Source organism: Manacus candei, unplaced genomic scaffold (assembly GCF_025592945.1).
Source record: "Manacus candei isolate 608988 ecotype Guabito, Panama unplaced genomic scaffold, ASM2559294v1 h1tg000014l, whole genome shotgun sequence".
NCBI classification, from domain to species: Eukaryota; Metazoa; Chordata; class Aves; order Passeriformes; family Pipridae; genus Manacus; species Manacus candei.
The window spans coordinates 65,479,769-65,505,883 of NW_026138062.1; the positions used below are offsets into that span (position 1 = coordinate 65,479,769).

The 26,115-nt window shown below is 38.8% G+C and overlaps 2 protein-coding genes across 6 annotated transcripts; one reads left to right on the plus strand and one right to left on the minus strand.

Moving 5' to 3' along the window:
• Positions 1-1,761: 1,761 nt before the first annotated feature.
• Positions 1,762-21,704, minus strand: USP16 (ubiquitin specific peptidase 16). Of its 3 annotated transcripts, none has more exons than XM_051779756.1 (18): positions 21,573-21,704; positions 19,288-19,386; positions 16,937-17,118; positions 16,194-16,297; positions 13,728-13,831; positions 11,779-11,957; positions 10,778-10,870; positions 9,949-10,079; positions 9,490-9,577; positions 8,869-8,947; positions 7,929-8,020; positions 7,157-7,213; positions 6,057-6,224; positions 4,787-5,456; positions 4,426-4,520; positions 3,152-3,238; positions 2,719-2,875; positions 1,762-2,100 (listed from the first exon to the last, which is right to left on the minus strand). In XM_051779756.1, exons 2-18 carry the CDS (start codon positions 19,346-19,348, stop codon positions 1,976-1,978), a joined length of 2,472 nt encoding a protein of 823 aa, XP_051635716.1. In that variant the 5' UTR covers positions 19,349-19,386; positions 21,573-21,704; the 3' UTR covers positions 1,762-1,975. The 3 variants fall into 3 exon arrangements, with proteins under 3 accessions (XP_051635716.1, XP_051635715.1, XP_051635717.1); XM_051779755.1 differs by having other exon boundaries at positions 11,779-11,960; XM_051779757.1 differs by lacking the exon at positions 3,152-3,238 and having other exon boundaries at positions 11,779-11,960.
• On the plus strand, positions 21,460-25,976 carry RWDD2B (RWD domain containing 2B). 3 transcript variants are annotated; one of them, XM_051779770.1, is made up of 5 exons: positions 21,460-21,530; positions 22,284-22,502; positions 22,599-22,666; positions 23,788-24,153; positions 24,852-25,976. In XM_051779770.1, the coding sequence occupies exons 2-5, from the start codon at positions 22,296-22,298 to the stop codon at positions 25,087-25,089; spliced, it is 879 nt and encodes a 292-aa protein (XP_051635730.1). In that variant the 5' UTR covers positions 21,460-21,530; positions 22,284-22,295; the 3' UTR covers positions 25,090-25,976. The 3 variants fall into 3 exon arrangements, with proteins under 3 accessions (XP_051635730.1, XP_051635731.1, XP_051635729.1); XM_051779771.1 differs by having other exon boundaries at positions 21,497-21,516; XM_051779769.1 differs by lacking the exon at positions 21,460-21,530 and adding an exon at positions 21,677-21,783 and having other exon boundaries at positions 24,852-25,975.
• Positions 25,977-26,115: the final 139 nt, after the last annotated feature.

The window sequence follows — 26,115 nt, forward strand, 5'->3', positions numbered from 1 at the left end:
GAGACAACTTCTCAGGCTCTGAGATAAAGATTGGAGATCACATACCAGTGACTGTCACAGGCAAAACCGACTCAACATACAGGGACACCAAATGAGCACACTGCAGGGAGCTCATAATCTGTACTTGTTGCAGCTCTTTGTGCTCTTATTTGTGCTCCTTAGCCAATACTTTGAGTGTAAACAGTCAAATGAATATTGAAAGTGGGGCAGCAGGTCTGTGGTCCCTACCTACAGTAGCCCTTCTACTCTGCTCTCGTGAGACCCCCGCTGGCATATGGCTTACAGTTCTTGTGCCCCCAACATCAGAAGGGCATAGAACTGTTAAAGCAAGTCCAGATGAGGGTGACCAAGTCAATAAGGGGACCAGAGAACGTCCCTTATGAAGAGGCTGAAAAAGTTGGGGCTGTTCAGCCTGGAGAAGAGAAGGTTGCATGGAGACCTCATAGCAACCTCTCAGTCTGTGAAGGGCGCTACAAGAAGCCAGAGAGGAACTCTTCATCAGAAACTGTAGTGACAGGACAAGGGGGAATGGGTACAAACTAAAAGAGGGGAAAGTTAGGTTAGATATATGGAAGAAATTCTTTACTATGGAGGTGATGAGGCCCTTGAACAGGTTGTTCAGAGGAGTGGATGCCCCATCCCTAGAAGTGTTCAAGGCCATGTTGGATGGGGCTTTCCAACACAAGCCATTTTGTGATTCTGTGATTCATTTTTGTTGCATGCATCTATATCCTCACCCTTTTAGAGTTGCCATGCTCTCAAAACAGGAGCTTGACAGCAGTGAACTGCATCACATTCTAATGACCTTAAAAATAAATGCTGAGCAGCACTAGCTGGCATGATACAGAGCGCTGGAATCTTTCAACTGAAGTCCCCTGTTAAGATTTGTCTTAGAAAGCAAACAAACAGCTTGTGTGTCTCCAAGTAGCTTGAAAGAAGAACTGCACTTGAAATTCAAGCCACTTCACTAATTAATCCTTTTATTACTTTTGCCAGTGCTACTCTGTCTCACAACCAGAAAGGAGTGGAAGGCTAAATCAAGTCTGGAACTGTCATATGCCTAAATAAGGCTGCCATACAGCAGCTCTTATGCTTGCTTTAGGCAGTTGGTAGTATGGCTGCAAAATAAACCCAGCTAGTTTTCTGAGGGATTGGCATGAGTGCTAGTGCTGATGGCTGTCAGGGTTACAAGAACACATAAGACTGCCCATTTTCCTAGTAATGCCGTTGTGAAAAATGCACTGAATGTAAGCAGCTGCTGTTCTAACATGCAGGAGCCAAGATTTTATTTACATGGAAGTCAACATGAAGCCTAGCTTGTGGAGAAGTGAACTTGAAAGTTACAAGTCACTGCAGGACTAGTTTTCCTAAGCCTGCAGTGCAGAAAGGGCTACACTGGACTGCCTGTACTGAAAGGGAGAGAGAGGCAAGTGCTGAGCCTTGCCAAAACACCAGCACAAGAATTCTTAGAGAGTCTGCAACTTGAGGGCTCCTCCATTGGACATAAACCAACAGTGGAAAGGGAGCTGACGCTACAGTTTTCTCTAAGATGTGTAGGAAGAAACAGCTTCTTATGCTTGGAACCCAGGTCTGAAAAACACAGGGAACACATGATGGCCAAGACAACTATAGTTCAAAATTATAGCTGGTCACTTTAAAATGAAAAAGCTGCTGACCAAGATTTATAGCATCTGCAGGAAACAAAAAGGAGCAGTTGCTTGTCTATGTCAACACCCAAATTACTGAATGGAAGCTCAAAGCTGTAATTTTGAGAAAAACTTTTATTGAAAAGTAGTGAAAACACTGGAAAAAGTATAAGTTAACCACTTGTCAGTGTGTTTAAGAAGCATAAAGTGAATTCCTGTTGTTGTATACAGTAGCTCCAACACATTAAAAACATGATTTGCAAGTCTCTGCCTTCGCTCAGACCACCTGAAGAAGGTGACTGCACACACAGGAAGCTTCTTCTGCTGAGTCACAGCAGCCGCTCATAGAACAGAAGATAGGCTTGTGAGCTCAGCACTTTGGATGCAGAGACAGCTTGTACGTGGGTATCGCTGATGTGGAACCACTGCCCTTTGACTGGTTCAGTTTCTAAAGCTGAGAAAGGAAAAATTAAGGAGTAAAAAGTTATTACAAAGAATTAAAACAATTCTACTATGGTTCTTTAGTAAGAATTGTAGAGTTGAATTACAGAATCTTTAAGGTTGGAAAATAACTCCGTGATCATCAAGTCCAGCCTTTTACTGATTATTGCCTTGTCAGCTAGACTGCAGCACAAAGTGTCATTTCTTGGATCACTTTGAGGGATGGTGACTCCACCACCTCCCTGGGCAGCCCACTCCAATGATTAACCACCCATTCAGTGAAGAAATTCTTCCTCATATTGAATCTGAACCTTCCCTGGTGGAACTTGAGGCCATTTCCTCTCGTCCTGTTGCTGGTTGCCTGAGAGTAGAGGCTGACCCCCACGTGGCTACAACCTCCTTTCAGGCAGTTGTAGAGAGTGATGAGGTCTCCCCTGAGCCTCCTTTACTCCAGGCTAAACAGCCTCAGCTCCCTCAGCTGTTCCTCATACAGCTCCATCAGCTTTGTTGCCCTTCTTGGAGCATGTACATGCCGTGGCAGGGGATTGGAACTAGATGATCTTTAGGGCTCCTTCCAACCCTTCTGTGATTCTGTGAGTAATAATATGTAAAACATTTCTAATGATTTTACCTTGAGGAGATTGTCCTCGAAGGACGAGATCAGAGAGGTGGTTGTTCATAGTTCTCATTTTAACATAGGCAGTGTAGTGCCCAGACCTCATTGTTCCGCTGTGTTCAACAACTCCATAGAGAGAGTACAATACCTTTGTATTCCCTTCAGCCACGTTCTAGAAAAGCAGAAGTTTAGCTATGTCAGTCAGGTACTGGGTTTTGAAGAATGTAAACTGATTTGTTTGCTGATGAAATGGAAGCTGGTCATTACAGATTCAGGCAAGCACGACAGCTATGATCAGCGCAGTACACTGACTCGAGTACAAGTTATCTGGTATTACCACACAAAATAACAAGCTTGACAAGCATTCTACAAAGATTCTGCTAATCAGCTTCATTGTGAAAGCACATTAGAACACGTGAAAGGATAATCTGATTGTTTTCCCACTTACTTTACATTTAGCTGTGCAGAAAGGAGCCAAGTCTATCACTTCTGGAAACTTGATATGCCTGTTAACCTTCTGCAGATTAAATCCAGCCTTAAACAGCCAAAGTAGAGGAAAACCCCATAATGTTAAAATGGAGCATATTAAAACCATGCTTAGTTACTATATGTTTCAGGTTAACGTTTCAACAATACAAAATTAGTTTTACATTACACAAAATTGGGAAAAAGCAACATTCTTATTTTTTTTTTCCTCCAGTGTCCAATTTTCCAGCATTACCTCCTTGCCCCCACATGCTGCACTGGAGCACAAGTTAAGACGGCTCTTCAGCTCACTCTTACATTAACTTAATGGTAGCAAAAGTGGAAAAAGAATCAGCTCCAATGTACTTCAGTAACTATGAGTAACTCTTGATTCTCAGATACTGTAACGTGCCTGAGGATCTAATCTTACAGCATCAAAAGTGATGCAACTTGTGCTCCCACCTTAATCAAATAATTGTTCAGTATCAAACTGGAAAAACAAAATAGATGATGACAAATGTTATTTTCTTCATATTACAGTCTCTTGGAATAGGCTACACATTTCCATTTTCTATATGAAATTGTTTTTCATCTAATTAAAGTTGCCTCCCCTATTTTTCAATTATCTTGTCCTAAACACCAAACGATTTTAAATTTAGAAGAGGCAGTACTGTCTCCCTTTCCTCCTTCTCTCTTGAAAAGCTAAAACTCTAAAATTTTTTTTCTACAACTTGGGAATAAAGAGGTAAGGCACTTTACTTCAGTGTCTGTATATAAAACTTAAGTGGCTTTGCTTTCCTTTCCTTCTCCCCTCTGCCCCTTACAAGGCTTAGAATCCTCTCTTTTCCACTTCTGCCAACTTATTTGTTGCACTTTTTTAGTAAGGGATCATATTCTACCTATACCTACTGAAATGTAAGAGTCCAGGAATTGCTGTAATAGTAGGAAACCATTAGTGGTTTCCTAAGATGCTGCTTGATACAGTAAGCAGTAAGAAAAATGAGGAAATACGTTGTAAATAAGCTCACAAAACAGTGTTTTCCAGTTAATTAAGGGAATATCTTTCAGGAAAACACACCCTAACACCTCAGAGACCATAAAACCCAATGCTGCACACCAATGCCTTCCAAACTGGGAAAAAGACCAAAAGTTTAGGGAAATAAAACTAACGTTAGCATATTTTCAAACTGAGCTAGTACTACGTGCATGTATACATATTAAACTGATACTATATACCTACATCAGCCTGGTACTTACGTGTTGAAACCTCTTTAAGTGAAGAGTTAAAATTGGAGGAGCAAGAGAGATTAGCATCTGTTTTTTGGCATTAGTATAAACATATTTCTTTTCACCTGCAGAAAAGAAAAACCACCATTGATTAACATCAAAACAAATGTTACAGCAAGAATTCCTTTAATTTTACTATATAAACTGTTATAATGTCATCTACTACAACAACTGAGAAGCTGAACATTCCCCTTTAACATGATGAACTGTACAATGAAAGTAGACAAAGTTATAAAGACACCACTTTAGGGGTATTCCCACCACCCTTACCCACCCAAACAGTGGATAGGAACATATTTAAAGTTTTCTTTTAAAAAATAGTTTGTCATACTTTTTATGTTGTTCTTTGGTCCACAGTGTCTTTGTGTACATACATCACACAGTAGTTTATTGGTCTCAGTAAGTGTTTCATTACGGGTAAATTGATACAAACAGTGATGGATTGAACCTTCTTCTGGGTTCAGGTCTTCCCTGTTTGCCAGAGTACAAAATGCCATTTCGGGATCTTCTGTCGATACTTTGCATGTCTTGTTGGGAACAGTCTGAAGGTCATCTAAGGTACTCATGTCAGAGTCATTGGCACCCAAGTGTAGTTTTGCAAAGTCAGTAGCAAGCTCTTCCTCATCTGCATTGTCATCGTCCTTATCTTTCAAAGACAGGTTGTCAAGGCCATTGACAAACTTTATAGGAGAATCCAAGCCTTCCATAGGGAGATCCACAAGACATTCATTTTCTACACACTCTTGTTCTGGCTTTCCCGTATTTTCATGCATGCTCTGAACTTCCGTATTATTTCCCTGTAGAGTCAACTCTTTTTGAGTTAAGCTGTGATCTTTGCACTCATCTGATGATTCCTCTTCTTTCTTCATATCAAGAGTTTCAGAGCTAATTTCTGTCTCTGATTCTTGGTTATACTCAACATCTATCTCTGACTGTCCAGTTGCACACAGATCTGTCAAGTGAAGCACCTTTCCTTGAAGTTTTTGCTGGCGGCGCTGGCTCTGCACATTTGAACACATAATATAAAAGGGTACAAAACCCACAGTAAGTATAAATTACATTTAACCTTTCTTACCACTTCTTTATCAAATTTTTAGTGGCATGCCATAGATGCACAAAGAAGGAGGAGGGGAGAATAAACTATGATTTAATGATCAGAGGTGATCAGTTCCACCAATACTGAATTTATCCTCACTGAGATATAGTTCCCACTGCTCCTTTTTACACAATATCATCAAAATACAAATATCAATCCACCTGCTATCTTCCTGATCCTTTCCTATGTCTGTATTCTAAAGTTTTGTGAATATTCTTACAATCAATGACTGGAAAACAGCTGTCTGATACCAATTAAGGCTACTTCATACAGGCAAACAAATTCAACATTACTCTGGATATTAGGTCATTCCTAGCACAGCAATGCTTAATAGAACATATAACTTCTTAACAGCAAAGATATAGATATAATTGGTCTTTTTGGTTGTGCATTTGAGTGAGGAGAAATTCTAAGTTGTCTCCTCCTTCATCTAAACTAAGGGAGCAAAAATAATTGGTTTTAACAGAAATTGCAAGCACAAAGTGAAATACTCATCAAAACCAACCTTGGCTTGTTTTTTGGCCTGTTTCTTTGCTTTTTTCTGAAGGTGCTTACTTGTACCAGAGGGCTCATCTTTCTGCTTAAGGTAATGGTCATTGATTTTATCCTCTTCATCTTCAGATTCCTTTTCTTTGTTTTTTTTGATGTTTTCTCTCTTTGTAATTTTTACTTTCTACAAAACCCAAAAAGCCACAAAACAACCACAGAATTAGCGATGTTACTGTCCCAAATAACAAACTACTATTCCAAAGAAAACTGTAGGGATGAGATGTTATCTGAGTTTTCAGCTCAAGATACAACATTCTAATGATATAACATACAACTTACTCGCCCCCTAATGTTTATGAAGGAGTGTCTCACTCCAGAGGGGGTCCATGTGAAACAAGGACTTGCAGAATGAAACAGTATGTATAATTAAGGCTATCAAGGGCCAAATTCTGAACCTGTACGGGGGCAACATAATGTTTGCCTCTGGCAGATGTCATTAAAGAACTGAAGAGTAACATTTTACACAAGTGGAGACATCTTCAGTTGAAGTGCCTGCCACAGAATTTGTTTGCATCTGCTAAAGTGAAATTTGTTTGTGGCAGAAGACATGTGATCCCTTTGGCTGTGGGGGTTTCATTTCAATATTTACTCAGTAACTTCTGTGTGAGCAAGTGCTACACAACAAATCTGAAATATTACATATACAGATTATCAATGCAAAACACAAAGCAAATCAAGTCTTTTGAGTGTCTGGAGACTGATCAAATTAAATAATATTGATCAAATAAGTATTCACATACTATCCTATCAACGTTTTTTAACTTTATTCCATAACCTGAATATTAAAAGTGTTCTTGGACTCAGTGGAGAAAAATGGATGAAAAAAAGTGGAAAAAAACCTCAAAGCATTCAAGCAACCTGTGTGATTTTCCAGACACAATTTATGAGCCACATCTTACAGGCATTTACATGGCACTTACAGGCACTTACAAGATAGTTTGCAAAAGAGACTTTTAGAAAGATGCTTGAATTGACTCCCTAATGATTACATAATAAAAGTGTTTCATATAAGCAAAAAAAAACTAAGCCAAAAAGCAAACATGTACAATTTCTTACCTGAGCATCTAGTACAGGAAGTGACAAATCAAGGAAAGACTCACGGACCAAGGATACCTTTAAATGAATAATCAAGAATCCAATTTAATTTTGTTTGGAAGCAGCTGGCTTGCTGTCAATAGGCTTATGTGCACGTTCACATTCACGTCCTGCTTTCACTTGTGCAGACAAATGTAAAACACAGCTCATCTACCTTCACAAATGACCAAAATCTAGCAGTTCCATTGCCACAGAAATAAGCAAGAAGTATTTTTACAAATTTCAGTGGTCCAGAATGTGAGAATGCACCTTAGGGTCTAAGAGATTGATAGCTGCAATCTATCAGGATATCTACCCAGCCCACTTACTAATACCCTCAATTACTTAATTATATCCTCCCAGTAAAGCCTTCTTAACTTCGCCAATCCCACGGTCATTTCAGGGTGGGAAATGATGAAAAAAGGAAAGGGCTCCTGACAGCATATTCCTGGTAGCAGAAAAATTCATTTGCTCTACAGTTTGTACTGGCAGGAAAGTGTTCACTAGGAATCTAAGAGGGAATTGTTCTGGCAGAGGCAGCTTGTTGTTGCTGACCTCTTGTTCTGGAAGGCTTTTGAAAAGAACTGAAAGATTAGCTTTATAACAGAAGGAAAGAAAGATTCCAGCCAAATCATGCCCCTTTTTGAAAAGCATGCAGCTAGTCAGCTCTCATCTCTACACAGTCACTTTGAGGCTCTCCTGCAGATTACACAATATTATACTCTAGGCTTTTCAAAGTGGACAGTTTACTTACAGTTCTGCATTCCTCACACATAATTGTGCTGGTTAATTCTCCACCAAAGATTCGATCTACAAAACTTTGTATTCCATTTTTCTTTTCATATTCTGAGAATTAAAAAAGTATATAGTAAAGTTAATACAATATATTGGCAGCCAATTTCATTATGGCATACCAAATTAAAAAAAGAGAATACAATATGCAATGTGTATAATGGAACATGTTGGCCTGTTTTAGTTTCCTCAGGACAGCAAGTACAGCAAGATTCTTAAATTAACCATCTTTTGTATATCAAAGGAAGGGGGGGAACACATTTGCAGAAAACAGCTTGGTTAAACCAACACCTTTACCACTTTCTCCACTTTAGATGCATTTACCTATTTTCTCAGAAGTACTGCATCCCAGTAAGAATTCCCGTTTTCTCTCAAGAGTTAGCAACTATCTGAACTTAAAAAACAAGCACCAACTTCTGTGTCTATAGGCGCATGACAAGCAAAACCAATTTCCTCAAGCTGTATTTTCAGAGTAGCACAGAGTCTGCATATAAATTTTCTCTTCATCCTAAGTCATGTCAAAAAAGTTTAAAAATTCTTCTGTTTACTGTTGGGGGGTTTTTATACCACTGTTGAGTAACAGTTATTAGGGGCTGCATAAATTACATTCACATGCTAATATTTTAATTTAATGATTAATCACTACCCAAAAATAATGTACGATGTCTACAGAATCAGCTCTCTCTTATCCTGTTACAAAGGAAACGCCACCAAGTTCAGCAAGAGACTTAAATATAGACTGAAAATATTGAGCCTCATATTCTATATACACACATATTCAGGAGGCATAAAGTTATACAGTTAAACATGTATCTTTTAGTTGATACTATTAATGTTACTTTATATACTTCAGCAAAACAGAAGATTTTATATGTTACTGATGTTGTGATAATTTATTTTACCTTTAATTTTCTTTTTAAGTTCTTCTTCATTTTGTTTGTTAGACTCAGTCAATGCCTTCAGTATTCCAACACTTATTTGCTGAAATTTAAAAAAAAAAATACACACTGTAAAATTTCCTAAATTTATTCAGTTAACCACTTCACTTTACGAAATGTTTCAGAGGGAGGAAAAATAATAATCTTCACCAATTAAGAGAATCAATACAAACCCCGCAAATATCTGCAGAGACACAAAATGGTTCCTGCAGATATTAAACAAAATAATCATCTGGCTTGCAACCATAATGTTCCAAATAGTATGTAAGAAAATCAGTCTAAGGATGAAATACTTGCCCAAACTAAAACTGGCAAAAAAAAATAAAATGATGGAATTTCCACAAGTGCATTTCAGAAATTAAGACAAAAAGACACTCTTTACGGTGACTACACATACTCCAAACCCACTTTTTCTGAGGGTTCTCTTTGCTAATCTGCTTCAAATAAGTGCTATAGGCAGCACAACCACTCTACAGAGGCTGATGTATCTCAGTAAGAAGGTTCTTTCTCCCCTCAGCAGAGGGGAAAGTCTGGGTCTGGGGTATGGAGAAGAAACGTATGCACAACTGTGAAATTAGCACTCACCTGGATTTCTTCTGCTCTCATTCCATCAAGTAAGTAACGAAGCAATTCATGACTGTCTTGCTGCTGATAACCTTTAAATCGTATTGCTCTGTTAAATGAAACATTAGTTGTAAAGTGTAACTGAACCCAGAGATAAACAAAGCAAAACCAACTCACACCAGGCACACAAGGACGAAGTCTTCATAATGTATGTATACAAAAACAACAAGTGTCTACATATGGTATTTTCTAAAAATACAAAGCCAAATAATCACTATATGTCATTGAATGTCTTTCATTTTACTGCTGTTCATTTATATTTTGCACTTTATTCTCTTCTGTCAAAGCTTTTTAAGTATTCTACAAATTTTATATGCTGTGATGTGAGCTCGTGTTAAAAAAAAAGGGAAAAAACTGACCATCTTTTAAACAACAAACTTTTTCATGGTCACTATGACATGCAATTGTACAGATACTCACTTTTTACAAACCTGAGCAAAAAGTTCCTTAGGAGTGACTACCCCTTTTTTTGTCTCTTGCATTTCTGTCAGAAACTGATGCATGGCTAATGTCAAAGGACATGGCTGATCTAGCTTTATCAGCTGAGGTTCCTGTTTGAAAGAAAAGCAACGGAGCTGTTTTGCCTTAATTTAGTGACTGATTCTTCTATAGTAAGTTTTTCCTTATGTAAACCCTTCAGTTTTTGAAAACTTTGTTGTAATATAGAATATACAAAATTCCAAAATGGCAATAAGTTAACCTGACAAAAACAACACATGGTTTATCATGAAATGATACCAAAAGTCATTAATTATGTATTGCTTAGTTCCAACTCTGGATTTCTTGCTTTTACTAGGAAAAAAACCCCCAATTTCTTAAAAAAAAAGTGTGACCTTTCTTTCCCATCCAAATCCCTACCTGTACCCATCCAAATCCCTAACTGTAATGACAGGTGCATTATTTAAGTTAGTGCTACAGACATCCTCTAGTTTCTATTTTGCATTTAGACAAATGACACTACAGTAAGAGTCACGTATTGTCATCCTTTAAATAACTTAATCATAATGCAAGCACTTCTTTTACAACAACTAGTAGTTATTGAGTCACTGCTCTTTCACTCTGAACAAAAAACCTCCACTGAATTCAGAAGCAGGTTTACAGAAGTCAATGGTGAAGTTCCTGCTGATTTTACCTCTTAATCTTGTTAGTATTTAGCTGAAACAGCTTTAAAATCCAGAGATAAGTATTGCTTTTTCCCTTAACAGACTGGAAGGTGGGGACAAATACTATGGAGGTCAAAGCATATTACCATGGATAACTCAGGTGACTCAATTTTAACTGTTGTACCAGGCATTTTAGCTTCTTTAAGCAGCTCCCTCAGGACTGGAGTTTGTGATAAATTCTGTAGAACATAAAAGACAGAAAGAGGTTGTTAACTGGGGACAACAGGAATTCCACTAGTCATGGAATTTGTAGCAACTAGATAAGCAGCAATTTATTTTTTCCCAAATACAGAACTAGAATTGTTAACTACTACTCTGGAATTTCCATACAGCTAATGAGACTTCCAAGTGCCTTCTATAAATACCACTTTAAATTGCAGAAACTGTAAATCTGTTGTTTTTCTACAGATTGATCTTTTGACAAGTGTATTTACTAGTGCCTGTTTCTAAAAATCAAAAGATAAAATGCAGTGTGGGTGGTTTAAAAAGCGTTTAAAAATAAATCAAAAGCAAACAGTTTACTAAAATCTGCAAGTAAAGCTTCAGTATCAAAGGCCTAAGAGCACAAGATCACATGTGAGTTTTAATACAGATCTTAGCTGAACAAGACACAAGATGGCAATGCATGCAACATGCTCATCCTGTTAACATTTACTTTTGATCTCCCGTTGCTGAGAGAGACATTTTTGTTTCAGTAAACACCCATGCTCTTGGAGTACTAATCTCATATTCTAAGAGGTCAGCAAGGGTGATGTGTCAGACTATTTCATATTTTTATTAAACTAGGAAGGTGGCATGCTTAATTACGTCAGTGAAAAATGCTGTCCCCTCACAGACAAGGCAGTTTTTTTTTACTTCCCCTTAGAGCAAGTCTGAACATGCAGCTCCATTTCTATGAATTTCTCTGGGCCAACACACTATTTTTAGAAAGAACCCATCATTCTTGGCAGCTGAAAAAAATCACAGTCTAACTGTGTCGCTGTAAAATGCTGAGGTGGGGAGGTTGTTGTGGGCTTTTTCATTTTGTTCAGAGCTTTTTTTTCTATTCAAAGTTGTTTTTTTTTTAAAGTACCAATAACTTCCGTACCTGCATCACTGCATTAAAGAAACATGTATTCCCCAAGTTACTAAGTCCTTTCACAGTGACTTCCAAGTTAGTAGTTGAATGAGAATTTTCTTCTTTAAGCGAGACTTCTTTTTCTTGCTCATTTTTGCTGTCTTTTTCTACTTTTTTATTTTCAAGTTCTTTGTTCTCTTGCTGTTTTTCTACTGAAATAATTAAAAAAAACATATCACATATTAACTCACTAACAGGGAATAGGCTAGGAAAAGGTTATTATAGGCAGCAGCAATCTACAATGTTTAAAACTTACACATATGATAATTAATTCTGTAATTGTATAAGTGTAACAATACTGGTTTAGGTTCTAAAACTGTCTAGGTAACAGAAGTTAAAAAATAAACAGAACAAAACAACAACAACAAATACAAATCAAGATCCACCTGAAATACCATTTCAGATTAGCATACAAATTGAACATGCCTCTTGGCCCACGAGCCATTCATGCCAACCTCTGAAGCTCTGCAAGTCTCAATTTTCATTCCTGTGTCAAAATCACCTATGTTAGGGCTTTCTACAACATCCAACTGGCTCCCGCTGCCAAAGCATTCTCATGTTCATTTTATATACACAGAAGGTTTATATTTTTAAGACACGTTACAAATATTTCCCCCCAAATTACTTTAGTGTATTGCTCAAAGTTTCAGTGACCTGTTTAATAAAAACACAAGGGGATTTCAGGCAATTTCCACAGTAACACCCACACTTGTTCTGCCAGCCTGGCAGTCAGTGATTGATTAGATTTCTGATAAACAGGGCTATGAGTTAATATTAACTTTAAAATCAAGTAATGCCAGCTCAGAGAAAGCAAGGAAAACTGACAATACAATCTTTGGACAATGAAGAGATGGTTGGATAACAACAGATGGAACATGTGAAAGGGACAACAACTGCCTGTTGGTATTCATCTGTTTTCCAGTTCAAGCCTGAGAAGAAAATTTTGGCAACTGATATGAAGTTCAAATATTAGATGTAGAGAAACTACGTGAGTGGGAAAGACTGACCACTCAAAAGATTCTGCTTCCTGTGGGAAAATCTCAGCTGCTTTCTGAACAAATTGAATTTGGAGACAGCCACACTGGCATTGTTGGATGTTTGTGATCCATTTCCCAAGGGGCGTGTGATTTCACCCAAGTGTAGGATGGTGTTGGAGTTTTTGAAAGCCATTTTTTACAGCATTTATTTTTATATGCAAATTCTTCCAAGTTTTCTAGTGAAAAGTTGTACAAAACAATTTTTTTTGCCATTGTGGAAACTGTGGGGTTTTGCTGGGTTTGTTTGCTTTTAAACAACCATGTTTTACAGAAAGACTGCAGGCTAAACACAGTATTTAATAGTTCTGAAAGCACTGCAGTTGCCTATTCTAAATGTACAGACCCTGTGAAAAAACCTCTTGTGTACTCCTTCCATTGGGAAATGTGCTGCAACAGGTGGAGACTTAGTCATTCTAGCTGATACATTCACAAGTACCTAGAAAAATACTTAAGAAAAATCAAATAAAATTATCCTTAAGCAATGACAATTTTTCTTTAGATCTCAAGAGAGACTGAGTGACACTGATGAATAAACACAGCATGGTTAAGTACTGGAAGTCAATTCCATATTCACAGAAAAAGTGAATGTCATTCTTTAAAAAGTCACAGTAAAACTGTCTTTTTTTCCTCCTGTTCCTGTATGTCTTATCTGTAGAAGTTTAGGGGACACTGAGCAAAATCCTGATCCAATTAGGTCCATGAGCTAGGACATTACTTACGCTATCAGAATTGTGACGAAAAAGGGGGAAAAAAAGGGAGAAAAAACTTTTTCCTTTACCCTAAGGTGCTAAATCTAATTTAGTGTAAATTCTGGATTTACAGTACTGTCTCCTACATTTAGCATACTTTCTGATTTACTGTATCTATACTACAATTACTTACCTGGACGTGATGAGTCAATACAAACTTGTTTTCTAACAAAATCCACAGTCTGGCCCAATTGGGTTGAAGTTTTATACGGAACTTCATTATCACATATGTAGCACCTGCCTCCGCCGCCCCCAAAAGAAAAACAATTAATGCTATTTTTTTCTGTTATTTAAAAATCCTGAACTATTTGCTTGTTTGATGTGATTCATTATACAAAGTTATGAAATTAGAAGATTTAGTTTCAGATTTAGAAGTCTTAGAGAAGAGTTCAATCTACTTCTGATCATGAAAATAAAATGTTTAAAAATTATCTGTAGTAAATTATTTCGGTGACTGGTGGTTGCAATTTACAAATATAAACTAGACTCTGAAGAGATGTGCTTAGAAACCTCACTGCCAGAAAACTTAAAGGAAAATAAAAAATTTTGCCCCAAATCAAGAAACTAAGATATCGGTCCCTAAAGGAAATGACTTACGAGTGTTACGGCATGGAAAAATATTCTGAGTATTCTAGCCAAGCAAGTACTTAGTTATATTTAAATTGGATCAGAAATAAATCAGTGTCCACCACTAGACCTGTGGACTTTTATTTGCTCTTCTTTTGCTGGTACAAACCCTATTTGTCTCTTTGTGAGCAAAGAAGTGCATGGTTAGGTCAGTAATCTGCTTTAAACAAAATTGTGAGACAAGCTGCAGTGGTAAAGACTCAAGAAGGGTAAAGTTCTGCCAGAACACACACAGCTGAAGGAGTTTTACATATATCAATTTTGTAGTTCAGCTCTTTGAGGAGGTAAAAAAAAGTACTGAAGAGACTACAAATACTTCTGCACTTTGGAACATACCACTCACAGTTCTTAGGTACAAATCATTCAGCAGATTTCAGGATTACCTTAAGTCAGATTCAATTTTCTGATATAAAAAGCAGGAGAAGTCTGCAGCAAAGTGCTTCCCTAGCATTAGCTGCAATCTCTAGCATCCCTGGCATTAGCTGCAATTGTCATATTTCTTCATATCTCATTAAAAAAAAGTGGCTCAACTTGTGGATCCCTGATTGTATATCTATTGTCTGGTTAACCATAAAAATAGGCATTCTCACTCCTGGAATAACAAATGATAGTTACTTCCATGGGCAGTTTTAACATCATAAGCCTTGATCTGTCAAAAAATTTGTAGGTAACCTTGAAAGAATCGAGGGATTGGAAAAAGTTTTGTTAGCAATGGCTGCTTGACCAACAGGGCAAAAACACAAGTAGATCCGACTACTGTGCCATACTAGCACTGAAAATGTGTACAACAGCACTTATAAATGCAAAAGAGCAGAACACTCCTCTTCCTCTCCAAGCTTAAAACATTTCTTTTAACTGTTTATAGGTATTATTCATATCCAATTTGAACCATGTATGCATGCACACCATAGAGAGATTTATTCACATATTCATATCATTAATAAAAGCAAAAGCAGTTTTGATCAGAATTTATGTACTAGGCCCACTGTGTGTAATATAGTTTTTGACTGTTTTGATTTACAACAATAACTTATAGCCAATATATCAATCTCTGAATCATTTCTTGGGCAACTTTGTACAACCAAGAAATTCTAGGAGGAAGCAAAAACATCCTCCTTTGACAACTTCCTCTCATTCACAAATACTTTGATTAAAAACAGGGAAAAAAAAGCACTTAAAGCCCCACAATTTTAACACTAATTTAAATTTGCAAAAAGAATTCAGTAGTTCATTAGTAATACATGTTATTAATAATGTCCCTTTTCATTCCAAAGTTCAATACACGTAAGTGCTAAATATGATCAAGTAAAACAGGTAATGTTATATAAAATGAACATAATGACAGATACTAAATCATCAAACAAAGTTACTAAGCAAAATGAAAACTCTTTACATCAGGTACAGTACTTCTGTAGCATAGTTTAGAAAATTAGGGTTCCTCCTTCCATATAGTGATGTATAATTCCTTTTAAGAGAAGGAAATACTGCCAGGGAGATGGATTTTGTATTGCTTGATTCAGTAGCATTTTCTAATTCTACAGCTGTGCTTCCTGACTACATGTGATATCAAAAAATCATATTTACTGAGAAAATAAAAGTAAGTTTCTCAGTAAGTGCATATCAGAAAGAACCTTCTCCCAAGGTCTAAAGTTATGATTTAGAGCTACATATCAACATTTGTTTCCATTTGTCAGGATTCTGACCAAGTAAAAGCAGTAAAATATGAAGTCAACCACATTTACTAATTGGTCTATTTCAGCCTTGATTATGAAAATTTTCTAATTATAAATTTTACAAGAAAATAACATTTATTCTGCAAATCTCAGCAAAGACTGCTGGGACTTATGTGTATGGAAATACTTTAATATACACCTAGAGGTAAGTCCTAGAATTCACAAAAAAAAGGACAAATTATAACCCAGCCTCTGTTGTCCTTCAGCTATGTCTTTTAAGTGTCACCTGACAAACTCACCACACACTCCAGTTGTCCAAACTGAGAACCAAACAGTGGGGATCTGATCTTGGCTTTTCATAATGCTTTAAAGCATGCTGGTCTGGAGAATTTCTGTCACAACCCTACAATGTTGACAACCAGAAGTGTCACAAAATCCAGCTGACAGTCATAAAATCACAAACATAAAGTCACAGTATAAACAAAGTTCAAAATTAATACTGTTTAATTATGTTAAACTAATTAGGATCAACAGATGGGTCTCTATGAGTTATTTTTGCAGACAGAAAGGCAATTTACTGGGTGCAGAATAACTATAAAGCTGCTCTCGGACTGAACATTTAATTTACAAATTTCAGTTTGAACACCTGAAAGAACGAAACAGAACAAAACCCTCTTCAGGATGCAGAGTTCTAAGTTTAATGAATTAATGTGAGCATTAAGATCTTACTGTAAAAAAATCACAAATTAGGAGCATTTTTACTTTCTCAGCAAAATAATTTGAACTTTCTAGGAAAACAAGTCCTTAAGATGGTGTTTTAGCCTTAAGCTTGCTAACTGCCTTTGTGCCAAGCTTTCAAGTACTTCATTTGACATTTAGAGCAGACATTTTTTTAACTACACTACAGCATACAAAATCATTTAGGTAGCAACACCTTTAAAATAAAAAAAGAAAGAATATTAGAGTTTAATTAGGAGCTCTCTTGTTCTACTATGTTATGAGACCCTGAAAGATATTAAGACAGATTAACAACAAAAGATACCCTATGTCCACATTTTAGGCATAACCATATTGAAGGGCCTTCATCAGTCTCCTCCTCCTCAGACTTCTCTAGTGTCTTATTGTCTGCCTTGCAGTCCTGACAAACATGCCATTCCACGTTCAGCAGTGCCTTTTTCAGATGACCTTGGTCCAATCCTTTACGAATATGCTTGCATGTAGGTTCTACAAAATAAAAAGCACAAGAAGGATGTAGGTATCATAACAAATGCAAATGTTAAGGACACAGGCAGCAATCCAGAAGTTAGGATAGTCTTTCTAGAGTCAAAGAAACATTGACAATTTATGGGATGTATCAGAAAGAAACCCTTTATTATCCTCATTCAGAATCTGGGGATACTGTTGCTGTATTGCTAAAAGTATCCCTCAGAGTTACATCTAGTTAGAGGAGTTGACAGAACTTTTGGATACACACTTACCTAGTATGTCAGGCTTTTATTATTGTGGTGTTATGATTCCCAAACCTCCCATGGAGCAGCCACAGCCCACTACCACAGTTTCCCATCACCAAGGCCGCACCTGCCTGTCTTACAGAAGTAAAGATTATGGAGTCTCTGCTTCCAGCTGAGCTGCCTCAGTGAAATTATGCAGCAGATTATGGTAAAAAAAGAATGGCAGTCATAGTTCTCGTGCTGTTATCACTTTGCACTGCGATACTGCAACCTAACTGCACCTTCTGGGCCTGGTGTGAACTCCATCTATTTAACCAAACTTTGCTAAGAATGATTACACCAAGAACAGGCATCTGTTGCTAAGAGCCACTTTCAGGAGTTTAACTATCTTATTTCTTCCTGTTTAATTTTTCAAGTTGTCAGTTACATTTCTGCAAAACAGCTATTGATAAGAATTATACCACTGTTTGCATAATTAAGCTGTGTTAAGTCCTGTACTTTGAGGTATTTTTATTGCTCAGATAGTGTAACAGCTCTGAATCCATCTTTTTTGAGGATCCCATGCAAGATTACAGCCTCAAGATAGCAAACTGGTGCAAATTTTGGACCTACAGTTCTGTTCCTGTCCAAGATTACAGGATTTTAGCACAGTGCAAATGCTAGCCAACAAAAGACAAATACAGATATTTTGATGCATTCTTTAAGCCTTTTAAAAAAACCACAAGCTTCATCTACAACTTCAAATTTTTTAAAAAGAAATCCAAACCTTTTGTATTTTGCCAACTACTATTACAGCTGAATTATTCATAATAAGTCTTAGTTTCTTTTGTGGCTTTACAGAACTCTGTCATGGTAAAATAAGCTATTTTATAGCCAAAGAGGTGAAATGCCATCAGCAGTGACACCATAACTGATCTCTCTGTTGGAGAAGAAGAGGAACCGTTACAGCACACATGGACCTAGACTCCAGGAAACAAATAAAAAAACCCCAAACCCCAAACCCCAAACCAACACCCCCCAGAAACCCAAACAACCAAACCAGACAAAAGCAGCTAAAAAAGCCTCTCCCATCGGAGACAGAAGCTACCCAAAAAAGACCAGGACACCGAGGAACACAAAGTACAGTAGATTTGAATTTAAACAGGCCATCACACCAAGCCTCCTGGCTGAACTTGTAAGTGCACTCTCTCACAGATAAATCAGCATGGCTCAATTCACTGCCCCAGTCGGGATCAGTGAGACAGATGAGCAAGATGCAATCTGTGACCTGGCAGACAAGGTGGTAGAAGAGAACGCTACACAGCACAAGGAAAAACAAAACCTACAATAGCCAGGGTAAACAAGATAAATTAAATTTCAAGATGGGGTGAGATCAAGTAGAGCTAGAATAAAATTTACTCTTTGGGATTAGGAACTATTAGGAACAGAAGGAAAGGAAGATATTTTAACCAAAATTCTCTATGACTAGAGAACTGAGCTGTCCAGGGTCAGTACTAAATTAGCAGCTACAATAAAGACAAATTATTTCACAGAAAATACTTCAATCACAGCCCTTATTGCTAAAGCAAGAATCTTCTGTAACAACATTTTCATTAGGAGAATGCTACTTAAGCCTTAAGCTTAACAGTTGACCCTACAAATCCTTTATATTTTGAGAAATTTTATACAATCTGTGTATCAGTAAAGAACTGTGTGTCTGAGTTTCCTAAAAGTTAGAAAACAATATTAGTTTTCAAGATGAGATTATTATTTTCTAGCATACTTAGAAAAGTAGCAACACGTTTCTTGTTAGACCTCAGTTTCAATTTAAAAAATCCACATTTTGTAAATGAGACTTCAAGGACAGTGACTAGTGTAAAGGCCTTCTAATATTAACCAGCTTTCAAGCCTTCTTTGAGGGTAAAAAAACATTAGGTTCACAGACTTCTCTGGGGAAACATACTCAGTATATCCGGAGACTCATCAAACTGTGCAGTTTTGCCTTTGATGCGTTTCTTTCCCATATTTGTAGTCTGTAATTGTTCTTAAAAGGAAGAGTGACCTAGGAAAGAAAAAATAATAAAATTAGAAAGTAATTTTGGCTTTACTTGTTCATTGCTATGCAAGTTATTTCTATGGCTAAGCTGTCCCTTGAGGTGAACTAACTTGCCTTGATTTGACATTTTCAAAAGAAAAAAAATAGTAATTATATTTTAACATGAAACAATTGTAGCTGTTGTACAGACAAGATCACAGTGTGAATTACAAAACCCAAATGATTGAAAATCTTAAGTCAAAAGCATTGCACAAACCAAGAAGATTGGAAACTTTAGTATCAAAAATACTATGACTCGTTAGGATTTGTACTCTAACTAATAACAACACAGGGATTTTATGAAAAAGAATTGGTTTTGTCCCAATTGAAGTTATTTGCAATTACAATCTTTCTGTTTTGTTTATTGCAAATTCCTTGTGCCTTTGATGAAGTCTGACACATGCAAATACTCTAATATAATTGAAAATACACAGATGATGGGAGTTCCAATTTTTTAATTTCTTCACTGGGAAAGATTTATCATCACCTTCCCCACACATCAAGCAAATAATTCAGATGAGTCTGTTATTTGCTATGCCTGTAGACTCTTCTCAACAAGAGTGATCTACCACTACAGAAACCTAAACCAAATGCTTGGCTTCAAAAAGGTGGCTACTGCACATATGGTAGGACATTTTTAGTTTCTAGTCTGTAGCCCCTGTACTAAGGATCATCCAAAAAGCTCAGGTAAACTTAAAACTCGACATATTCTATACAATGACAACAAGGAAGCCAAAAGGGTTCCAAATGAAGTCTCTGCAGTCTTTGCAGGCTAGCCTAACCCTGCAGTCCACCCTTCACTTAAACACAGTCAGCATTAAATCTGACCTGTATCAGCCCGTCCTTTCAAACCCCTTTCTTAGCTCGTACTCGGCAGCACACCAGCCACAGAGCACAGCTGCCGGCTCGCAGTGGTCACAGCCAAAAAATGAAGCCACACCAAGAGAATCAGAGAGAAACTAAGCGGGGAAGAGCTTAGGCATGATACTCACAGACGACTTTTTTAATGAAAAGCCTTTTACAAACACGTTTGCATGAGCATGTGTATGTGAGCATGCTCTTAGGGCAGATGACCCAGTTGCTGATGGACAGACATTTCATTAAGGGCAGAATTATCAACTTTTGCAACTTAGCATTCGATTAGTTCACAAAAAGAAATGACAGTTCATCCAACAACCCTTCCCTAGACCACATTTTTCTGCAAAAACTACAATACGTCCCTTATACGAACAACTTTTAATTGTTAAAATCCTTTCCAAATTGTCCTTGCTCCTGCCAGGAAGGTAGGACAGCATGACACGTGTAGCTATTAATTTAACCCACGCTGTGCCTGGGCAGACTTCTCTGACAGGCTCTGCACTAGCCCTTTCAGGGCACAGCCCTCACCATGAAACGTGCTGCACCGCCTAAACGACTAATACATTTTATTTAGTATTTTTTGAGATAAGATAGAACAGTCTGCAAATGCGCACCTGCACCTGACACCCTGGCAAAACGCCCTCAGAGGCTCACCTGGGAGCCACCGGGGTGTGGCGGGGAGCAGGCTGGGCTCCAATGGCTCTGCCGGGCTCCTGTCGCCAGCCGACAGCCCGGCCCTGAGGGGAGCAGGTGTACCTTGTGGATGGGCACAGCCCGGCTGGGCATTCACCTGGGCACTCGACACTCAGGTGAGTGCTCAGGTGGGCACTTGGTACTCAAGTGGGCGCTCAGGTGAGCACTCGGTATTTAGGTGGGCGCTCAGATGGGCACTTGGCACTGAGGTGGGCGCTCAGGAGGGCGCTGAGGTGAGCACTCGGCACTGTTGTGGGCTCTCAGGAGGGCGCCCAGATGTGCGCTCCGTACTCAGGTGGGCTCCCGGGCGGCCGCTCCGCCCGTCCCGTTCCGCAGCCCCGGGGCCGCCCCGCGCCCCCACCCCACGTGCACGCCGCCCCCACGCCGCGCGCCGCTGCCCCGCCCCGCCCGCTTCCCATTGGCCCGCGCCCGCCTCCCGCGCCATCACTGACAGGCACCGCAGCCAATCGGGAGAGCCGCGTGTCCCGGCCGGAGCCGTGGCTTCGGAGAGAGCTCCGCGCTGGGAGGAGGAGAGAGGCCGCGGCGGTAGGAGCGCGGCGGTAGGAGTGCAGCGTTAGCAGCGCGGGGCTCCCGTCCCTCACCTGCCGGTGCCGAGGGGCGAACAACTCGGTGGTGCATGGCTCCGTCTCGGGGCAGACGGCAACCTCACCTCATCCCCCAGCGGCGGGGCAGCGGTCACCGGCTGCCATGGGCGCTTCCGGCGCGCTGCATTGTGGGGCCGTGACGAGGCTGGGAGCGGGACGTGTCCGCGCATGCGCGAGCGCCACCGCTCCGAGCTCCGTTGAGGTGTTGGTGAGCGCCGGGCGAGGGCAGCGGGGCCGGGACAGGGACAGGGACAGGGACAGGGACAGGGGCAAGGGCAAGGGCAAGGGCAAGGACCGGGACCGGGACAAGGCAGGGGCAGGGTAGGGGCAGGACAGGGACAGGGCAGAGACAGTGACAGGACCTGAGGGAACGGCATGAAGCTTTGTCAGGGGAGATTTAGGCTGTATATTAGGAAAAGGTGTTTCACCCAGAAGGTGGTTGGGCACTGGAACACTCTCCCCGGGGGCGGTGGTTGTGGCACCAAGCCTGGCGAAGTCCAAGAAGTGTTTGAACAATGCTTTCAGGCACATGGTGTGATTCTTGTGAGTGTCCTGTGCAGGGCTGAGAGTCGGACTCAATACCGTTGGTGGGTCCCTTCCAACTTAGAATATTCTGTCATTCTATAATATGATTCACATAAGGATAGTTAATGAAATCTGTCCCACATTCAAGCTGTATTTTTCTTCCCTAAATTTTTCTTTGCTCAGGGAACAACAGAAATGACTAACCAAGAAGAAGCGGAGATGCAGATTTCAGAGTTAGATTTACTGTCTAGCATGTTTCCTTATGAGGAGGAGTTTGCTGTGACAGACCAGCTGGCTCTAGCTGAACTGAAACACTATGCTGAAAATGAGTCTGCAGAGGTGCCGTCTTCGAAAGTTCAGTTTGTACTGAATGTAAAGGCTGAGGTCCCTAATGCTTCTGTGGTACTGTGAACATATATTTTTTTTACTTTATTTTACTTTATTTTTTGTGGGATTTTAGGGCTTACTTGAACTAAGCATTTGCTCCTTTGTTTTTAGGTGGAATTCTCTATGGCCTGTGCTTTGCCATTTAAATATCCAACTGTTCTACCGGAAATCACTGTGAGGTATGGCAGCTCATAAAAGCATTTAAAAGTTATTGTGTGTTACAAAAATACAGTTATAATAAGAGAAAGCAGTCCTTTTTTTTTTGATGGTTTACTGCCAGATCAAAGAAAAGACAAATCTTTGTAAGAAAATCAAATCTTACAAGGTTATAATTTCTCTGGTGTGCTCAGCAAATAAGTGAAGTAAAGGGAAAAAGTGTGTAGGAGTGCCATCATCTGTACAGAAAGATTACTGTACATACTGTTCATAGGTCTGATGCTCAAGAAGAGAGACCATTGTCTGTTTTAATAAAGCTTAACACTAACTAAAGGAATGAGTAGCCAGTGGTCTTATTTCTCCCCTGTCACAATGCTGTTACTCCCAGCCTTCTGATATTTTTTACTTCTGTTTAAAGAAGTAGCCTTGCATATTATGGGAAATTAGTCCAGCCACCATACTTACTTTTGAAGTGCCTTTTTCTTGATTTTGATTTACAGATTGGTAGTAGTGTGTGTGAATTTAAGAGTTAGCACACCAATTAAATACTAATTGAGACATTTTCACAGCTGATGTGACTTAAATATCAGTAGCAAGTGCATATCATTTAAATATGCCTGATTTTCTTGGCAGCTTGAAGTAAAACTTTTGAAAAGTTATGAAGCTTGGGAGGGGTCTAGAGAGTAAGTTGTATAAAGAGTGGCTGAGGGAGCTGAGGTTGTTTAGTCTGGAGTAAAGGAGGCTCAGGGGAGACCTCTCCCTACAGCTATCTGAAAGGACATTGCAGCAAGGTGGGGGTTGGCCTCTACTCCCAGGCAACCAGTGACAGGATGAGAAGAAATGGCTTTAAGCTGCACCAGGGAAGGTTCAGGTTGGACACAAGGAAGAATTTCTTGATGGAAAGGGTTGTCAAGCATTGGAACAGGCTTCCCAGAGAGGTGGTGGAGTCACCGTTCCTGGAGGTGCTCCAAGAAATGACTGGATGTGGCACTCAGTGCTCTGGTCTAATGGACAAGGTGGTGATTGGTCAAAGGTTGGGCTCAATGATCTTGGAAGTCTTAACCTTAATGATTCTATGATTCTGTGATTCTAAAAACATGCTAAATTGTAAGCACACAATAACTGCATTTGTACTTTCCTTTAGGTCGTCGTTATTAAGCCGCTCTCAGCAGATTCACCTGAACTCTGATCTAAAAACATATTTGATGCAAAACTGCAGTGGTGAGCCCTGCATGTTGAGTGCAAGGCAATGGGTTAAAGACTATGCAGCTGCTTACATTGACAAAGAGCTTTCATCTTCCTCAATGACAACTGCAAGTGCCATTCAGGCAGAAGTCACTACATTCACTCGATTGTGGATCTATAGTCATCACATTTACAACAAGCAAAAAAGAAAGAATATTATTGACTGGGCAAAGGAGCTCTCTCTTTCAGGGTTTTGCATGCCAGGGAAACCAGGTGTTGTTTGTGTAGAAGGTTTACAAAGTAATTGTGAAGAGTTCTGGTCAAGGTTAGTTTTTCTTTGTACTTAAATGCCATTAGCAGTTAGAATATTACATTTTTTCATGTTGTACCTGTGGCCAGAAGGTGGGAAATCCAATCACCTTCCAAGATTAAAGATCTGCCAAGTACTGCATTTATAATAATGTATTTACAACTCTGAATATCCACTGTACTGTTGGTTGCAGCAATCAAAGCAACCATGGTGCACGTTTATTTCTGTTTTATTTTCCTCTGTGTGTCACTTTTCTAGGGATGGGCAACAGTGCCCCAGTTGTGTTAGATATGTGTGCTCTTATATCACTTTACATTCGTGTTTTATTCTGCTTCCATCATTTATGCTTCTGGGCGATGCAGACTAAATGAACATTGTAATTTGATTATAACAGCTAAGAGAGTATGAGAATTCTTAGCATGGGGAAGGCAGAAGTGAGCACTGAAATGAAAACCACATCTTCATTAATTATTTTGTGAGGAATAACATTAAGGTTTTGGAATCCTGAGGAGATATAAAAAAACAAGCTCCTCCTTATGAGAGTGTTTGCATGTGAGCAGTATTTCTATGACCAGCTCATGAACCATTATCTCTGTCTATGTATATATATACAAACAGAATTTTTTGACTCTTGTGATAATAGTTATTCCATAGTATTTCCTAAAACAGTCTTTATTTTATAGATAGATTAGTATTTCTCCAATTGCTTTCAGAGTGAGAAGACTAACGTGGAAAAGAATTCTCATTCGGCACAGAGAAGATGTTTCTTTGGAAGGTGGAGGACATGCTGAGATTCAGAACCAACGGAAGTTTTCCACTTTGGAAGAAAAATGTTTTGATGCACATGGTGCCAGGGGAAATCATATGGATTTGGGGCAACTCTATCATTTTTTAGAAGAAAAAGGATGTGCTGACATTTTTCAAATGTACTTTGGGGTTGAAGGGCATTGAAGGGTTTGAAGATCAGCACAGGCCCCAGCACTTACGATTGGAATTTAATCCTCATAACAGATTCCTTAGCTGTTCTGCAGCAGCTGATCAGAGAGGGAATTAATAATTCATGGTTTATGTGATGAATACAGTTTTCAATGAAAACAAATATCCAGTGATGACTACACGAATACTTTATTACTTCATTTACTTTCTGATTTTAAGGAGATTTAGTGTACATACCTAATTACAATTAAAAAAATGCATTTGATAACCAACTGGGCAGCTATGGAATTACAGATGAATGAATAGATAGAATATAGGGAATGAATATATGAATAAGAAGTTACAAAAATGCAGTGTGGATGTCTCAGGAGGGGAAATGTTATGTTTACATTAATTGCTACTGTTTACATACACTACACAAAGACTTTTTTGTAACAATCTTCTACTTCCTACATGAAAATTTATTAAGCCATGAGATCAGTATTTTATTTAAAAACAAACAAAAGGAGGGAGCAAATTTACAAGAGTCTTGCATATGCTAAGAAGCTGAGCTAGGATGCCTACTCTAAGGTGTAAGAGTTTTTTGTAGGTACAAGTGTGTATGCAGGTAAGAGAAATACCATGGTGGCTTCACTACATCTGTAGCTGAAGAGTTTATTTTCATTTGTGTAGAAGCAACAAAGATGAAGAATCAAGGATGGGCTCCCTTACAGCACACTCCAAAACTGTGAAATGATCCTCAGCCTTCTGAGTTCACAAGTTTTCATTCCTGTAATATAAAGTGCATTATGCTGCGTGTGTTTTTGAGTGCAGTTTCAACAAAGTTGTACCAATTAATCCTAATTTTATCGATACTGTATCTAAATCCCACGTCTGAAAAAGCACAAATTGGTCGCTTTGGGTTAAATATTTTTAATAAATATTGATTAAATATTTCTGTACAGATCCAGTAAAATTTGTAGCGATACTTCGGAGTGACGTCATTCGGCAAGTGCGGTTTTGCCTCTGGATGAAACTCCCAAATCCCGAGTCCCTTTAAGC

Excerpts from the sequence above, each read along its gene's own strand:
- USP16 (XM_051779755.1), bottom strand. The coding sequence starts at position 19,348 with ATGGGAAAGAAACGCATCAAAGGCAAAACTGCACAGTTTGATGAGTCT. Across the intron at positions 17,119-19,287 it reads TGAGTCTCCGGATATACTGA|AACCTACATGCAAGCATATT; the intron begins GTATGTTTCCCC and ends TTTATTTTGTAG. Across the intron at positions 8,948-9,489 it reads TGAGAGCAGAAGAAATCCAG|CAAATAAGTGTTGGAATACT; the intron begins GTGAGTGCTAAT and ends TTTAAATTTCAG.
- RWDD2B (XM_051779769.1), top strand. The coding sequence starts at position 21,679 with ATGGGCGCTTCCGGCGCGCTGCATTGTGGGGCCGTGACGAGGCTGGGA. Across the intron at positions 22,667-23,787 it reads CTACCGGAAATCACTGTGAG|GTCGTCGTTATTAAGCCGCT; the intron begins GTATGGCAGCTC and ends ACTTTCCTTTAG. Across the intron at positions 24,154-24,851 it reads TGTGAAGAGTTCTGGTCAAG|AGTGAGAAGACTAACGTGGA; the intron begins GTTAGTTTTTCT and ends AATTGCTTTCAG.